The sequence below is a fragment of the Labrus bergylta genome, chromosome 16 (genome assembly GCF_963930695.1).
Source record: "Labrus bergylta chromosome 16, fLabBer1.1, whole genome shotgun sequence".
NCBI classification, from domain to species: Eukaryota; Metazoa; Chordata; class Actinopteri; order Labriformes; family Labridae; genus Labrus; species Labrus bergylta.
The window spans coordinates 8,589,802-8,607,416 of record NC_089210.1 but is presented as its reverse complement, the minus strand read 5'-3'; the positions used below and the strand labels follow the sequence as shown (position 1 = coordinate 8,607,416).

The 17,615-nt window shown below is 39.5% G+C and overlaps 3 protein-coding genes across 5 annotated transcripts; 2 read left to right on the top strand and 1 right to left on the bottom strand.

Annotated features, from left to right (window-relative positions):
* Positions 1-352: 352 nt before the first annotated feature.
* LOC109992961 (dehydrogenase/reductase SDR family member 7C-B) lies at positions 353-5,620 on the top strand. 2 transcript variants are annotated; one of them, XM_065964694.1, is made up of 8 exons: positions 353-563; positions 1,750-1,823; positions 2,395-2,572; positions 2,662-2,774; positions 2,840-3,050; positions 3,439-3,531; positions 4,577-4,732; positions 5,054-5,620. In XM_065964694.1, exons 1-8 carry the CDS (start codon positions 368-370, stop codon positions 5,257-5,259), a joined length of 1,227 nt encoding a protein of 408 aa, XP_065820766.1. In that variant the 5' UTR covers positions 353-367; the 3' UTR covers positions 5,260-5,620. The 2 variants fall into 2 exon arrangements, with proteins under 2 accessions (XP_065820766.1, XP_020501409.1); XM_020645753.3 differs by lacking the exon at positions 1,750-1,823 and having other exon boundaries at positions 428-563.
* Positions 5,621-5,994: 374 nt separating this feature from the next.
* LOC109992953 (protein NATD1) lies at positions 5,995-7,687 on the top strand. 2 transcript variants are annotated; one of them, XM_020645742.3, is made up of 3 exons: positions 5,995-6,439; positions 6,846-6,967; positions 7,053-7,687. In XM_020645742.3, exons 1-3 carry the CDS (start codon positions 6,238-6,240, stop codon positions 7,167-7,169), a joined length of 441 nt encoding a protein of 146 aa, XP_020501398.2. In that variant the 5' UTR covers positions 5,995-6,237; the 3' UTR covers positions 7,170-7,687. The 2 variants fall into 2 exon arrangements, with proteins under 2 accessions (XP_020501398.2, XP_020501399.2); XM_020645743.3 differs by having other exon boundaries at positions 6,085-6,391.
* A 241-nt stretch (positions 7,688-7,928) lies between these two features.
* Positions 7,929-15,019, bottom strand: LOC109992914 (germ cell-specific gene 1-like protein). Its single transcript, XM_020645695.2, has 5 exons — positions 14,496-15,019; positions 13,575-13,622; positions 13,001-13,153; positions 10,541-10,652; positions 7,929-9,837 (listed from the first exon to the last, which is right to left on the bottom strand). The coding sequence occupies exons 1-5, from the start codon at positions 14,797-14,799 to the stop codon at positions 9,525-9,527; spliced, it is 930 nt and encodes a 309-aa protein (XP_020501351.1). The 5' UTR covers positions 14,800-15,019; the 3' UTR covers positions 7,929-9,524.
* Positions 15,020-17,615: the final 2,596 nt, after the last annotated feature.

Below are 17,615 nucleotides of genomic sequence, written 5' to 3'. Positions count from 1 at the left end.
TCCTCTGTGGAGCTAGAATGTTCTTTCTACCACAGGAGTGTGGAACCATGATTTTGAATGTTACGGAAAAGAGCATAAACCTAAGAAAGCAAACTTTGGCATCGACATGTCTGCCTGTCTGCCTGTCTGTCTGTCTATTTTTCTGAAAAAACATGATTAGAAGAAGAAATAAAAGAACAAAAAAAACTAGAACAACAAGAATAACAAGAACAACACAATTCTCTCAACAGATTTTGAATGCATGACTATGAAAAAGCCCGCTTTATTCTTAAATGTTTGCGTGGGCCTAATTGATCTTCCTAGTATGGCATACAGTTCTAAATGGATGTGGCCACTGTAGAACTTTGTGGCCCACCCCGGTCATGGCATGACATGTGTACAACATACATGGAGAATAACACACTCAGCTGTGCTGCTATTAAAAGAGCTCAAATCCCCCAAGTATTTCTGTGTCAGGGGGCGTCTGTCATGTTGGAGGAGCTCTGAGAGCGAGCTGCTGACGCTGCAGTTCCTCAAAGGACAGAAACCCAGAGTCCAGAACACCTACAAACTACTGAGACACAGTAAGTGTTTCTGATTTTCATTTGCTGAAACCTGGAGGTCAGTTAATAGAGTCCGAGTCTGAATGTGGCGACAGGAGAGACTGTCAAACATCTTTAAGTGACTCTTCTTTGTTTCTGATTCTGAAAAGCTGCAGCAGGGAATACGTTTTTATTTTCCTCTTCAGTGTTTGATTGACTTTATGAATGTCTTGGCTGTAAGGTTGAATTATATGGCGTGTTCCTCTGAGCCTTTGTGACGGATACCTGATCTATTTGTAGAACAGTTTATATTTAGAGGTTGTTCCTTGACAAACAGCCAGTGCTTGTGTGGTAAACTAACAACTCAAAAAAGCCTGAAGGACAATTTACAGTATAGGAGTGCAAAGTTTGAAATGTTATAACTGTTCTTATTGAGTTTGTCACTGATTTAGTAGCTTATAGATATATTTTCTCCATGTAATAATGAAAATATGGCTCATTTCTGTGGGGTTGATGTGTGTCTCTTTGTCTTTTTGATATTGTTCTAATCTCCTGAAGGTTGTTCTGCTCTTCTTTGTGATCATTTTGCATGACGTTGTTGTTGTTGTTGTGTCTCCTTGTGGTTATGTTTATGTTTTTGGTTTGTTTTTGATTATTTTAATGTTGTTGGTTATGTGCCTCCAAGTAGTTTCTTCATCTGTTTTTGGTTGTTCTGTCTCTTTGTGTTGATTCTTTCTGTTGCTATTTGAATCTGTTTGCGCTACTTTTAGGATTATTGCATCTCTTTGATGCCATGCTGCTTCTCTTCATTGTTTTGTGTCCAGTCGTTGTCTGTATGTAGATTTTATTATATTCTTATTCATTTTGAAACTAGAGATGTATTAGAGACCAGATGTTATGTCCCAGTTACCAGTTTACTAAATGGTTTTTATTATTTGACTGTTTTTACAATGACGAGATATCAGGTCAAACAAATATGTTGCCTTAAACTATAAATTCAAATTCAAAATTCCCAAAAGAGTGTTTTAAACCCCTAAACTTATTTTGATAAAAGTGATTTTATTTGAGAATGTGATTTCTCCTCATGACATATTCTCTCTGTCACTATAATAGTGTATCTGTATTTTGTATTCTTTCATTTAGACACATCACTGATGTGATGTTTATCATGCTATTTCAGTTCTGATGTAAGAACATGGTTAAAATGTCTTCTCTGTTTTGATTCCAGAGATTAGCTCTAGATTTAAAATGGTTGTAGAGGGTGAGATGGAGTCCAATGTTACGGAGCCGGAGAGCTTCTGGGTATGAAACGCTCCTTTTTTTTTATTTAGACGCCATCCCATCTCATCTGCATCATCAGAAATAATATTTCATTTTGAAAGCATGTTTCAATATTTGAACATGCTTCAATGAGAAGAAAAACAAAACATGTTAGCTAACCTTATAGCCTCCATTACTACCTCAATATTGGTTATTGTTGTTGAAGAAATTGTTTAATATTTTGGATTCCTTGTTGTTTTTTCCACAATATATAGATTAACCGACTGGTGCCACTTTCACATCTGTGCAGTAAAGATGAATCAGCAGTCATAAGACAGTTGGTGTAGCATAAAGACTAGAAACAGAGGGGCAACAGCTAGCCAACCTTTTCCAAAGTGACACATTTCCAATTGTGAAAATGAAATTTTAGGATTCTGGTGCAGGATTTTGAGAGATTTATTCAGAGCCAAGCTAGCTGTTTCCTCCCACTTCAAGTCTTTGCACTAAACTAAGTTAGACTAAGCTACTCATACCAGCTGCTTCATTTAATATGAACATGTTCCTTTAAGAATTTGTGAAAGGAAAAATATAAATGTGTATGCAAATTTTCCAGGACATCCTGCAGGAGATGGACCCGGTGTGGACCACCACAGTTCTGCTAGTACCATGTGTGGTGGTGCTCACAGCTGGATTTTTCTACCTGTACGGTGTGGTGATGGGCCTGCTGTCCAAAACATCAGTACGCAATAAGGTGGTGGTTATCTCTGATTCTCTGTCTGGGCTGGGAAAAGGTAACATAAAAATGATTAAAGAAATCTGAAATCCTCTTAAAAGTACTTGACCTAATACATTTAAAGCTGTTGCCAACTTTGTTTTGAAGAATGTGCAGGCGTGTTTCACAGAGGGGGGGCTCGGCTGATCCTCTGTGGGAAAAGTTGGGAGAAACTTGAAGAACTTGCAGATGATTTGGCAAATGCCTCAGACCCGACTTTAGTAAGTACAAGAATAATTCAAAGTTGCATTAAATAGATTTACCTCTAACAGTTATTCCTCCACAGACGTTTCCTCCTAAACTGGTGCTGCTGGATTTTGGAGACATGGACAGCATGCAAGAGGCTATCCAGGAGATCCTTGAGTGTTACGGCTGCCTGGATGTCCTCATTCTCAACAGCAGCATGAAGGTTAAAGCCCCAGCTCAGACTGTGTCTCTGCAGATGGACAAATTGCTCATGGACAACAACTACTTTGGACCAGCCACGCTCGCTAAAGGTATACGATACAAACACATAAACCAGATTTCAGTGTGAAACAATCGCTTCTTCTTTTTATCCACATTGTGTTCATAATGTGTGTTTTAGGTGTGTTTGTATGTCAAAAGTGTCAGACAGTATGTTCAGTATGTTAAACAATTCCTTTTTTTCTAAATGTATTTTGGGCTCTTACCTTTATTTCGATAGGACAGTGGATTGAGTAAGAAATCAGGAGAGAGCGAGAGAGTGGGGAATGACATGCGGGAAGTCACAGGTCGGATTTGAACCTATAGGCCATCCGCTTGGAGGACTTTAGCCTCTGTACAATTGGCGCAACCTAACCACTAGGCCATCAGCGCCCCTGTTAAAAGAATCGGTATCAGGTGTGTTGTACATTTGTGTTTCAGGTGTGCTGCCGTCGATGATCTCCAGGAGAACTGGTCACCTGCTGCTGGTCAACAGCATCCAGGGGAAACTAGCTGTTCCATTTCGCACCACATGTGAGTGCAGAGTTTTTATTCATTCTTATGTTCTCTAATAAAAATCGAATTGATTCTGACACTTTGTTATCATTTCTTCGGGCCTGGTAGTGTTTACTGCGACTGTGTTTTAAATAAATTAAAGATTTTTAGCATCTCCAGTAGCATGGATAGATCAGTGTGGCACGTTTCTCTGACTGAAATGTCTCCAAGACACCTGATCTTTTCTCATAAAAGTTACTCTACTGACATTCATAGTCACCAGAAGATTAACCCTTGTCACATGCTGACTTTTAAAGTATCTAAACACATGTTCCCTAGAGAAGGAAGCATACTGAGTTTGATGATCCTCTGACGTACTTTCTAGGAAGAGGTAACAATTTGTAAAGTGGTGTTAAACTGCATTGCCATGACATCTGGATCAGAAAATCTTGTTCCCCAGGAAATTTACCCTGAAATATGGATTTGGATGAATATGGTGACTTATTTCCTTATTTAGAAGCATAAACTGTTAAAAGTTACTTCAATGTCTCAACATCTCCTTGATGTATTTGTACACAATTAGGTATAAATTTCAATGTTTGCCAGAGGATAAATTTGATGCTTTTTTTAAAGGATGACTTTACCTCTAGCATCCCCCTGAGGTTGACATACTAGGTTGAAAGCTCAACTATGTGCCTTAAAGTTTATCACAATGTTTTTGTTCCAAAAATGAAGAACCTTACTGAATAGACTGACATTTTATTTTGAGGCCAAAACAAGTTGACTCTTTTTTTACTTTTCCATTGAAACTCTTCATCATCCACCAATGGGTCACTCACCCCAGTTTCCTACTTATCAACTGTACGCTACAAAAAAGGCATTAAAAACAACAACAGCAGCAAAAAAAAATCCTAAAAACATACATGGTCTTCTGAATATTAGTCCTATTGACTTTATTCATCCCTTGACCTTTTCATCTTGAGCTTGTTGAATGGTTGAAATGTGTTGTTTACGGTGAAACTATTGGGTTTACCATTAAATGGCAACTCTAACCTTAACCCTAATAATTTGTGTATTTTTGCAGATGCAGCCTCTAAACATGCAGTCCAGGCGTTCTTTGACTGCCTGAGAGCTGAGGTGGAGGAGTACGGCATCTCTGTGAGCACCATCAACCACACCTTCATCAGTACCTCGGCCTCTGGAAACAGTGAAACCCCTTCCTCTAAATCCATCTTGTCATGTGAGTCAAATCAAACATTATTGTGTTGTTGGACAACAGTTCAACATTGGAAACAAACAGATGACAGTGTCTCTCTCTCTTCACTGCTGCACACTAAAGATAAACAATAAAGATGTCAACTTTTGCTAAGTTTGAGGGTAGATCAGTCTAGATAATTTCAACTTCTTTAATTCACCTGTTCTTTCTTTCCTCTCTCTGCAGTACAGTAAATGTAAAATTAAGGTGTTCACTTTGTGATTAGATTAAGCCTATTTAGAAAAATTATAAACCTCTTGATGTTTATATCCACCTCTCTCTCTCTCTCTCTCTCTCTCTCTGCAGTCCTGTACACTAAGAAACCTCTAGGTGTTTCTCCAGAAGAGGCAGCGACCGAGATCATGAAGACTCTGACTAACAAGAGCAAGGAGGTGCTGATTGCTCCCTCTCTCCCAAAGGTGGCACTCTACACCAGGTCCTTCTTTCCCAACGTCTTCTTCGCTGTGATGGCTGCAGGTGTTAACCACGCTGCTGCCTCTGAGAACATGTAGATCTGCAGCCATAAACTGTGATGACATGAGGAAAGAATGATGGTGAAACTCATCAGTCGTAATGTTTGCTGTGGGTCTGAAGCTGCAAGCCGATTAAAGAAGTATAACTAATCACATGTTTTGTCTTGTCCTGCCCTCAAATCATTTTGCTTCATTTAAACTCAGATAAAAAAAAAGAACGTTTAATCTGCAGGTGTGAACTTAATGTGATGGCGTCCAATGTGATCAGAATGAAATGTATTTTTATCTTAAGTGATTATCAGAGAAGAATAAACGGTAAAATAAAGACAATGTTGTACTTTTTCTTGTATTTTGGTGACTTTATTACATTAATATTACAAATAAAAGTCTTTGTAAAGTTTTTTTTTATTCTTCTCTAGTCTCTTACTTTATATTTTAATATTTTTACATCATATTTACTGTTTAAATTTACTAATAGCCTACCACACATGCTGAAAGAACAATTTCCAAATACAATATCAGCAAATTGGACTCAAATTAAAGCAATTTAAGCAAACACCTAAATTATTTTTAATCATTGATTATAAAAACATTTTAGTCTATTTGCCGTGTGGGTTGTTTGCTTGCTTCAGGCTAAGCTTTTGATTCCTTTTTGTCTATATGAATGCCAAAGCATAGGGATCTTTTAAGGACCTTTCCTTATAACACAGAAGAAAAAAAACATGAATGAAATAAAGATTTAATGTGAACAATAACAACTTTAATATCGTTATGTAGCCTAATTAGAATTTGTACATCCAAACATGTACATCATGACATATACTTATGCCTTTCAAAGCAATATTATTGTAGTTTCATATTGTTTCTACTTCCGTTTGTTATAGACTTCAGGTGAGGTCTGGTAAAAGGTCATAAGATGTTAATTATTGTCCTGAGTGGATTCGACGCCCCCTAGTGGACAGTTTATTTAAAAAAAAAACTACCACTACATGCTGTTCAGTCTACGTGTCTTGTAAAATGACTTCTAAACTCTTTTTCAGACTCACTCCTTTCGCTTTTAGATTCAGTGTATGTTCGCGCGTCTGTCGTTCGTTGAGCTCCGGTCAGAATTTAACGGTGGACCATGACCGACACAACCGACGCTTCACCGTGGCTCCGGGCAGAGAGACTGGTAAGCAGACAGGGCCGGGACTGACGCTCCGATGCTGGGGGAGATCCTGTAAGAGAGCCCCGGCGAGCCGGCGCGGCCTACTAGAACACATGTGATTGCTTTGAATGAGTTTCCTGTCTTTGTTGATCTCTGAACAAAACCTCTTCTGAAATTTGCTGTTCTTTACCTCTGCTTAAAAACTGCACACCTGACAGCTGTTGAAGTCCGCAAGCTGAGGTTTCAGTCTTCAGGCTGTGAGGTGGAGATGGGCATTGGTTTCTGTCAAACGGTTTTCAAAACTATACTTTGGCCATTTCATTTCTATCCATTGGCCTTTAAAATTGAACAAAAAAAATGATAATTTCCTTCTCTAATTTAATTCAATACCTGTTCTCATGATATTTAAAGATATAGAATAGTAATTTCTTTCTTTTGGGGTTTTCATGTTAACCTTGCTTGCCCTGTGTGCCCTCAGGTTCACAGGAGGATCATGCTGTGCTGTGCTACAGGTTCACGGGGGAACAAGAAGTGGATCTGATGTCAACATACGTACCTGAGATATTCAGGGGCCGAGGTGTTGCTGCTCTACTGTCACAGGTGAGTTTAACAAATACACATTCAGTCCTGTTTGTTGTTGTCGCTGCTGTTAAACATTATTACTTAATGAATGTTTCATTAACAGGCTGCTCTGGACTTTGTTGTTGAAGAAAACCTGAAGGCTCAGGTCTCTTGTTGGTACATAAAGAAGTACATCGAGGAGAACCCGGAACGTCATTATAAAGCGTGTATCCTCACCTGACTGCTGCCTGTCGGACCAGATTAAACTGGCTTTCTTACCTCAAACCAACACAGCCTCATGAACTTATCCGAACAGAAACCAGACTGGGACGTGAAGCTGCTCAATCTGAACTCTCTCACAGCTTCAAGGTTTTGAATGAGAGTTTGCCTGCTTCAGATTAGTGTGAAATCTTATCCGATTATGTTAATTTATTTAAATCTTGTTTAATCTTCTATCGGTCTCTTACATTTCCTCATGGAGTAGAGATATTTATTCATTATTCATTGTGAATATTCAGTGTGAGTTGGGACATGTTATTATGAAGGTAATCATAGTGTCTGCACACAAATTGACAAATAAAAGATAATTGAGTGTTCACTTAAAGCACCACCAGAAAGCTGATTTCTTTACATAAATCATTTTATAAAGAATCTTTAGCTTTATTGGTCATCAGTCAGTTCCAAATTAGTCTATCTTTTTTAACCATATTTTATACAACATCTTCAATTAGTACGGTCAAATTAAAATGTTGAGCCTGAGTGTGTCATGTGTTTTTTCCAGTAGATGTCAGTGTGACTCTATCACAGACATTTCATACATGATTTCTGTTCTCGCAGCGTTTTTAAAGCTCAAATTACAAACTATTGAACATCCATCACACCGTAAGAACCAATCGGAAAGAAAAAGCCGGAATACACTCAAACAGCTGCTGTTTTAAAGAAAATGAGGGAACAAAAATACAAATTCCTGATTTAAAAAAAGAAATAAAGGTTTATTTTGTAATCGTTGACAGGAAGGGTTCAAATAAATGAACCTTCATTTGCCTGTGAGCAGCCCTAATCTTGATAAATGTCTTCAATTTAAAAAATATGTGAACCCATACAACAAATTCTGCACCATTAAAAGAGTAAAAAAAAAAAAAAAAAATCTTCTTCCTACATTTTTGAACATCCTGTCAGACGTGTCTGTATGTTCACGTTCTGTAAATCTGCCAGCAGAGATGATCTTCTCATGAACCGACACAGAAAGAGCTCAGATAAATCTGCCCATCTGTTCCTCAGAGACCGCCATGATTATAACACACACAAACACACGCACGCACGCACACATACACACACGCAGGATGTGCTTTTTGTTTCCTGGAATCTCTCCCCACATGTCATGAAGGTAAACATGATGATGAGCAACGAGACGTCCATCAAATGACCACAGCTGCACCACATGCGGGAAACTCCTCTTTGTGAGCGTTATTTTGTGTTTCTGTGGTTTCCTTGTGTCTCTGTCGTTGTTTTAAGTCTTTCATCCTGTAATTGACTTTTAAGCTTGTTCAGTTTTGCATCCATCATGCTTTAGTGCAATCATGTTTTCTCCGAAGCTATATTCACACAAGCACAAAACTCTAAAATTTCTGGAATTTTTCAGGGTGAGCTGCCCGTGTGAACACAAACAGCCATGTTTTTATTCCAGTCTTTCCAGGAGACTTGCCCGCCTATAAGATGTAGAGGTGATCTGATGAGTGATCGCAGCTGGTAATATTCAGGAAAATTCAATGGTAGCGAGTGGAAGGGAGTGATGGCGTTTATATTTTGCAACCAGCACAACATTGTGCACGTAATGAAACTGTGACATTATGTTTTTGTATGCCAGGATGTTCAGCCCCACTTTATCGTTGGTACTTCAAATTTTTCCAATTACATGGAGCGTTGATATAAAGGCAAAAACTGTCATCAAAGCTTCAGACTCTGTTGCTCGTCCGCCATCTTGGCACATCATTTTTTTTTTTGCATGGTTTGCTTCCTGGGACCGCCCACCCCACCTCTCCCTTCTAACAAGGAAAGCTTCCTGTTGGAAGGGAAATGGGTGAATAAGCAACTAAAGAAGATTTCAGGGGTAGGCTGCCTGTAATTTTTTTTTCAGGAGCTCACGTGTGAAAACAGCTTGAGATTGTTTCTGTCCCTGATCTTTTCTTTTGTCCGGCTGAGAAATGACCACAGCTCAGAGACAAACAGGTAAGTCAAATTGTAAGAGACTTAACATATAGAAAAAAAACGTAATAAAAACAGTCATAAAGAATGTGATCGTTTTCCTGCCCGTCCTCGAGGATCATTGTCAAGACATTTATCATTCTGCTCCCTCTCTCCTCCCACAGATAAAATCGCATGGTCAGATTAAATGAATGCATGTTGTGTCACACCATGTCACATTATTTCCAAGAAAACAATCCTTATTCGGCTTTACTGACACACATCTGATCTGTGCTGATCCTCAAACAAACATGTATTGTCCTGTTAGAGAAACTAAAATCCAGGGGAGAGTGGATCCTGATCCAGAAAAACCCTGACCCTGTCCCAGTGCAGGAGGACAGACAGTCTGTGTTCAGCAGTACGCCTCCCCCTGTGTCTCTGCGCTGTCTTCCTGCTCCACCTCATATGTTGTCCCGTTGGATGGTTTGTGTCCATTGAGCTGGGGGTCGAGCTGAGCCTCGGGGTCCGGGGTGTCGGCGGGGTCAGAGGTCAAGTACATGTCCCACACCTGCTCAGGAAGGTCAAGCTCTATCATCTTCTGCTTGATCATGAGATTCTTCTCGATGTTTCTCCGCTTGTATTTAAACTCTATGATGGTCTTTGTGTACCTGTTGAGCGCCGTCACTGCAGAACCCATACATGTGCCAAAAGAGCCCCACGCCAGGCTGCGGACACAATGCAAATACAGAGAAAGAGCAAAGTCACACTACGGCAAAAGTTAGAAATGTGATTCTTTCTCCAAACTCAGAGTCTTGGGAAATATAAACTTAATATTTCAGCTGTTTTGTATGAAACAAAATTAAACTGATAACACATGGGCTAGTGGTATAAAATGTGTGAACTCACTTCTTTCACTATAAAGTATAATCTGTCTATCTTTAGTCATGTTATTTATAATTGTGTGAATGTATGCAACATATTTTGGCCACAAAATTTTGAGAAAAATGAGGAGAAAAATAGGACCAATTGAATGTACAATACTGTGTTCACCACAGTTAATACTGTAAGTGTTAGAAAACGCAGAATAGTTACCATGGAAGAACTTAATATAGAAATAAATCTGCTATAAAATCTGCTTTAATAGAGAGAGATTTGAACTTGGTAGATGGTAGCCACCATCAGGAGGAGTTGTTTAACAGTCCTTCTATTTATATTTCAAATAAAAAAGAAGTTACATTTAATGTGGAGTGTCTCTCCACTGTCCAGCTGTAGTTGCTTTTTCGCCAGCCTTAAAATGCCATTCAGGACCGATGTCATCAGTTGGAGCAGAGAAGAATTAGCCCGCAGTAAAAATTAATATTAGGAAAGATTTTCCAGACTTGTCTTTAGGCAGCCTGTTTTTTCACAGTATCAGAAAATCATGCTCACGCATAAGACCAGCTGTAGTCCCAGGTTTTTGGCCTCCAGTCCTCTGGTCCCATAGCTACAGCCAGCTGGAAGATGGTGGTGAACATCATGTGGGCCACCATCCCACAAAGGCCTGAGAAGGACAGGAAACCAATGTGTTAAAACTCATTAAAACTAACTACAGAAAATAACATAATCTAAAGATTTAGAGCATCTGAAGAAAAGTCCAAACAATTATATTGGCCACCATTGTTGAAATCTAAATGTCCAACCCAGTGGCCAACCCAAAGTCCTGAACTATGACTGGCTGTTTGTCAGGCTTTTGTTCAAATCAAGTATTTTGGCCGTGTTACAACAGGCTGCTGGTAGCTTCCTTTGCATTTTTATGTAGCCCATTTCATTAGTTAGTATTTTAAATAGTGACTTTCCATAAGTCAGTTCGGTTCAGCCACCCCAGTCAAGAAAGTCTGGACAACTCTGACTCTGCTTTACTCAGACTTTAAATCCTCACAGTGCTCAGGAGCTGTGGAGCTCTGTGACCCTCCACAAATTCATCAGACATGGCAACAAGTGTTTCCAGCTCGCATGGCTCTGATGTGTATTTTTCACATCGTTCAGAAAATGTAAAAACAAACAAATAATCCTTCCACCTGTCAGCGCAAAGACACACCTGCTGTTCAGACTAGATTAAATCTAAAACGCTCTGTGTAAACAAAATCTCATTATTCACAACTGCTCCCCACATTCACCAGACAAAGAATCTGTAAGACACACAGTCTGTTGGTGCCTTCTGATCAAAGAGTCCAGTAGTTTTAGCTGCTTTTAAATGTGCCACTTAAATGAGTCAAATGTAGGTTGTAAAACAATCAATGACCTAAACAAAACTGTGACAGTTTAATTAAATAGTGGTTAAGATATCACAAGATATGGTGCAGCTTTAGAAGAGACTTCAGTCTGACACTGAAATCTACCCGTAGTTGATGACTTTATGTCAGTTAATTTAACCAAACCTAATTATGTGTAGACATTATTAAAATAATTACAAAAAAAATTGTTTCCTGCAGTTTTCCTGCAAAGGAAAAGTGCATTCCATTTATTTGATAGAACAGAATCTGAAGCATCATTTTAAAACAAATGTTTACTTTAACTATTATATTGTGTAATGTTGTGTTATGTCTCAACACTGTCATGTGTGATAATCAGGTTGGGGTTTAGGTGAACTCTGTGTTATCTCTCTAGTCCTCTATCATGCAGCGGTTTCCCTCTACAGCTGCTTTTCTCGGGATTAGAGCGTACCAACAGGGGGAGGGGTAATGGAGGGGGTGGGGGGGTGGGGTGGGGGGTATTCAGGAGGGAGCTCCTCTGGGCAGGTCTTGGCTCAGCCCAAACCGCTGCATGAGTTCCAATCCGATTAGTCCACAAAGCAGCAAATCCTCCGAAGTGGTCAGTGAACGCAGCATAGTTCGCTGCTGTGCTGTATCCAGACCTGCTCCTCTTCTTCCTCAGAGTGTTCACCTCAAACACAACTGATATCAGCTTAATGCTACATGCCACACAGCTTTAAATGCTTTATTATAACAAACCGATGTAGAATAACAGACTAGTCCTCAAAGGGGCATACTAAAAACTAAAAATGTAAATGTCTTGACTTAAAAAAACATGCAACATACTGGATCATACATATTTTACAGAACATATTACTTTTTTTTTAACACAGACCACAGCATTTTGTTTTAAAACCTCAACAAATATACTTCCAAAACCAAATCCAAACCAGTACTGACCAGGTGTCCAAAACATTTCTGCAGTGTTATTAACTCATTACATAACATCACATGGAAATCTCCTATTAACAGGTAGAGGCCCCTTCAAGTAGTAGTTTGTTCACAGGTAGCCAACATGTGTGGCGATATAGGCCCTTACACATTGTGAATCAGAAACAGCCCCTCAACAAATTTCTGCCATCATAACACCTTTGTGCTTATACAGTGCATATTCCATTCCATTGGGATACCAATTTTATCCCAGTGTGTGATTTCACTTTGCGTTATGACATTGCAGAAGCTCAAGGGGGAACACGGAAAAACAAACAGCCGTCGTTCACATTCACACACAGCGAAACATGTTCACCCACACACAGTGCTGCTGCATCTTGCCGGCTCCGGGGTTACACCTTCTTTAATCTGTTATACTCTGTATCCCTCCTTAAACTGGTTAACTGGCAATATGTAGACCGCAACAGAAGAATGCTTTTTTTTCTTTGTATTTCAAAGAAAAAAAGCATTCCCCCCCTCCTCCCATGCTCGGAGGCTAAAGTCAACATGAGAGATTAACAACAGAACAACGATTGAGTGATTGTGTAACTGCTGTAAGTCAGAACAAACATCCACCTGCTGTCAGCCTGTGTTACAGAACACAAGACAGGTAAGTAGGTCTTTTTTACATAATAAATCAGGTGAGTTTATGATCTGTTACTGTTACCTGACAGGGCAGTGCACAGGGCGGCAAAGGCACTGAGCTTCAGTTTGTTCATTATGCTGAAACAGGGACACTGCTCCAACGCCATCAGAGCGCCCCCTGCGAACAGGAGAGTGAGGTACAGGCTCTCTGCCACAATACATAACCACAGCACACCTGCACACAGGACACAGAGTGGAATCACAAGAGATAGTAAGTCATACACAATAACACAAAGACACAATAAGTCACAAGTCCTCATCTGACCCTGTTATTAGATCGTAGAAAACACATCAAATCTTCAACACAAACACATCTTATTATCAGTTAATTTGATGAACATCTAATTTTTTACTTTCATTCAGGACTACATTATGAATCCCCCAAAGCAGGTCATATGTTTAGTTCATTCAGGGCATTATGGACTAAAACTACCAGCCAGAGGAACAGTGAGAGGCAAAATGACAAATGTCAAAAAAGCAATGTAGGCAGCTATGTAAAAGATTCAATATTCAGGAGAGCACACTCGTATGCCGCTCTCCATCATGTTTCAAAGATTTAAACAGACTTTAGAAGGTCAAACTTTGATTTTTTTTACCTCGTTCATGTTCAGGTGCAATCTCTGAGAAATCTCGACAGTCAAAGCCTGAGATCAGAAAAAAATACAGGAACATTAAAATAATGAACAAAATTATTTATTTTTCTACCGATCTGGGATTCCTTTATCATGTCCAAGCAAGTTCCATTCAATGTCATTTAGTTTTAGTTTCCTGAAAATTAGAAGGTGGATTCAAACTAATCACATCAGATAGGGTTACCTTCTGTTCTTCTATTTACAGTTAAAGTAACTCCAGGTAATGTTAAAGAGATGCTGAAGGAGCGTATGCAGACCTTAGAACTCGACTCGACGTGTGACACAAAATTTTAAAGAACAGGTTTACCATACAAACACAGAAAGTCCTTTCAAAGTAAAAGTAATTACTGCTGGTTGCGTAACAGAACATTTCAAAACATGGATATTCAGCCTATCTGTTTCCAGGATATTTTCTTCATTTAAACGATTTCCTTGAAGTGCTTTTTTTCTCATGTGTTCCCATCTATTCAAAGATTCCTCCTGAGTTTAAAAAACCCGATAGAAAACAGATAGAAATGATTTTAAATCTGGTTCTCATTAGCATTAGCTCCGCTACCAATTCTCAAAACTACAGAGTAATGAGTGAGAGTTACATAGATACCTTTTTTAATTTTGAAGGTAATTCATACACACACACACTAAGATCTTGCAGAGTGATCTTAAGAACTGTACACAGTATACACATTATAACAGTTCATAGATTTTCCTATTTACTGATCTTCTTACGGGTCAGCTTGAAGGCTCTAAAATCTAACTCACCCAAGAAACATACATTTTAAGAAGCACCAGCTCACATTTTTTTCTGATTTTGTGTTTTCCTTCAGCTCTCTTCTCCTTAATGTAAAGTGGGCGGAGTCTCTTCAGAATAAAGGTGCAGTTTCTTACCGTTCATGTCGGCGGCCTGCTCACAGGAGAAAAAGATCCCTGTGTGAAACTTCCTCATTAGGAACTTCTCCTCTCCTGTCTCAAAGATGTACTGCACCAGGCGGCTATCGTTGATGTTGGAGCTGTTGAAGCGAATGCAGAACCACTGCTTCACCTTCATTGGCGGCCCTGTGCAGAACGGTTTGGGCACCTTCCTGGTCCCCTCACACCAGTAGCTGGTGGTCACCGCTGACAGGGCAAAAGCAAACGCCAAAAAATTGAGGGTGAGTGCCAGAGAAGCCCGCCGGCCGCGCTCTAGCCTCATGGTCGAGGCCCGGCCGAGGAGAGGAAATGAAAAGGCAACTAATCCTGGATTTCAATATGTAGCTCCGTGTTTCCCTGCAGAAATATCAAATCTTTATAATCTTGTTGGTGTGGGGCTCCAAGAGCAGGAATCCTTCACATCCCTCCGCCGGTTCTCATCATGAGCTTCGACCTTTTTATTAAAAGGTTCATGTTGTTCACCTCCACAGAAACCAGACAAACCCTGACAGTCCACCGACGCTTCATCTAAACTCTGTTCTCTCTGCTGCTCCAACAAGAAGTCGCTCCTCCCCTCACACAAATCTTTGCCTCTGATATTATCCATTACAAATGGCAAATTATATTCCAGACTTCCTTTGAACAAATTATTACAAAAAAGATTACTATGGGCTTAGGTTATAATCCAGGACAAGGTCCTTCATGCTGATTTTTCTGCATTTCATGTCTGACATAAGATCGTAGTCTTGATTTACAGTGGCTGTCCTGTGACATAATACGTACAGTCTCATGTTGAAACCTATCCATCGCCAAATCTCTGCTCAACTTCAGTCTGACCGATCAATATCTGCTGCTTCTCTCATCTGTCCTTCCCATGCTGCATTTTTCTACATCTATCATTACACTTTGTACAGATATTCATGCTCCCCAGGGGATAAATCCTCTAGATTTTTTGTAATCCTCTGACTTGGTTGGTTCATCATTTTTTGAGTCACAGGTTCAGAACAACTTTGTCGACTTTTCATCACAGTGTCATCCTCAGTTAACTTGAAGTTCTACAAAATTGTATTCATGACCAAGTACCCTGCTGAACTGATGACATTAGCTTACTCTGTACTTTGAAATGTCAGCATGAAAATCAGACACACTGGTTGAAACATTACACCTGCCTAGCATTATCGAGTTAGCATCATCATCACGACCATGTAGGCATTTAGTTAAAAACGCTGCTGCCACAGCCACACTCTGACCGTTTACTCAGTTTCATCATGCAAGTCAAACATCAAATATCAAAGGGATACAGCGCTGCAGGACCAGTCAGATTTAAGTCCTCTGGCTGAGAATCACAAACACATTAACATTAATGTTAAAAGACTCCCCAGCAGGAACCTCTAACACAGGAAGTATTTGTTTCTTTGTTCTTCAGTCTGCCGAAAGGTTTCTTCATCCTAAAATGTTGATTCAAGTTTGAGTAAATTCACCTTTAAAATTAAGCTTGAGTCTACAAGGAGCTAAAGCACAGAGTAATTGTTCTGTATTCAAAGAGACAAAAGATAATATTCGGAACATTAGCCTCCATTTCATTAAAAAATCCCAGCACTGGAGTTGATGAAAATTTCCTTGACTCAACATCTTTTACATAATAAATACCAGGTGGGAGGGGCTGGGTCATTTTTCTGTAGAATAAGATTATTTGAACGACTGCCTTTCCCAGCAGATGTTCTGAGCATTATATGGCAAAGACTGGATGTTATGTGAATGGTTATGTGATGATATTTAAACGACAGGAATTGTGGTTCCTTAATCTGAGGGCTGGATTGACCCTCTCGGGCCATGTTCAGTGGAGGAAAATCCTGTTAAATTTGTAGCCAACATATGTGTAACAGTGTACAGTATGCTGCAGGATTATGAGGCGTGTGTCACTTTGTTTATCATGGTGTCAGACTTAAGCAGCAAGCCTCTCGGTCCCTGCAGCATGAAAGGATCTGTGAACATCTGCACAGAAACTGTTAAAGAGGACATATTATACCTTTTCCACCTTTTCAAACTGTCCCCTGTGGTCAAAAATGAAACCTCTGTGCTGTGCTTTGGTCAAAATATAACATGAATCAAGCACCAGAGGAGGTTTGTGACCCTGTATGAACCAGCTTGCAAAGAGCGCTCTGTTTTGGTGTGTGTGTCTCTATAATTGCAAAACATGACTTTTCCTGGTAGACATCACTCCTCTGTAGAGATAATAAAAATGGCAGACCTGCACAATCCTTTTGCTCTAGGTTGGGGGCGGAGTCCATGGGTGGAGATACCAGGGGAGGAGAGGGGATTTTTTTTTTTTTTTTTTACCGGAATCCTACTTGTGATGTCACAAGTTGAGCAAATTTAAAACGGAGCATTTTTTTCTGCGTTGTAAGACTTGGATGGGTTTCTTTAACATTTTGTGGGTCGGTAGACACTCAGGTTACCCAAATGAATGTTCAAAAACACTGTAAAAGTGGATTTTTCATAATATGTCCCCTTTAAGACCAATACATACAAAACACAAAAATCCTTTGCACATATATTTCACGAGAGTCATGTGTCTATAGTAAACAGGCAGATAATCTTCTGCACACTGTCTAACTTCCAAATTTATACAGATATGTTTGTTCACACATACATGCATACACATATAAAGGGACATCATACACAATCACACATTAACTGTATACATACATAAACACACATATGCACACATATACAGCTATTTAAAATAAATTTAAAAAATACATGTGCCCTCATTAAAAGAATGAGCGCTCAGCGAGGAACCCTCTCCCATACGCATATTGCGACCCCAACACAATGACTTTGCCATGCATGCTAGCATATCAAACATAATCAACAGAGGTGTTTTTTTTGGTAGTTTTGAATAAATACAACATCCTTGTTTTCTAGTTTAAATCTTTCTCTATCCTTATGGAGCACATCTACTCTTCCCAGTTCTTTAATTACCTGCGCTGTCCTTGGTTTTGGCACCACTGCAGCAGATGGTCTTGCAATCTAGCCTGAGACTAATACACTGGAGACACAGATAATCTAATCCCATTGTAGAGGAGCGCCATGCAG

Coding starts and splice junctions, on each gene's coding strand:
- LOC109992961 (XM_065964694.1), top strand. CDS start 368: ATGACATGTGTACAACATACATGGAGAATAACACACTCAGCTGTGCTG. Junction 564..1,749: donor CTACAAACTACTGAGACACA/GTAAGTGTTTCT, acceptor TTTTGATTCCAG/AGATTAGCTCTAGATTTAAA. Junction 3,051..3,438: donor ACCAGCCACGCTCGCTAAAG/GTATACGATACA, acceptor TTTGTGTTTCAG/GTGTGCTGCCGTCGATGATC.
- LOC109992953 (XM_020645742.3), top strand. CDS start 6,238: ATGACTTCTAAACTCTTTTTCAGACTCACTCCTTTCGCTTTTAGATTC. Junction 6,440..6,845: donor CCGATGCTGGGGGAGATCCT/GTAAGAGAGCCC, acceptor GTGTGCCCTCAG/GTTCACAGGAGGATCATGCT. Junction 6,968..7,052: donor TTGCTGCTCTACTGTCACAG/GTGAGTTTAACA, acceptor TTTCATTAACAG/GCTGCTCTGGACTTTGTTGT.
- LOC109992914 (XM_020645695.2), bottom strand. CDS start 14,799: ATGAGGCTAGAGCGCGGCCGGCGGGCTTCTCTGGCACTCACCCTCAAT. Junction 13,154..13,574: donor TGCACCTGAACATGAACGAG/GTAAAAAAAATC, acceptor TCCTGTGTGCAG/GTGTGCTGTGGTTATGTATT. Junction 10,653..13,000: donor CCTGTGCACTGCCCTGTCAG/GTAACAGTAACA, acceptor TGTCCTTCTCAG/GCCTTTGTGGGATGGTGGCC.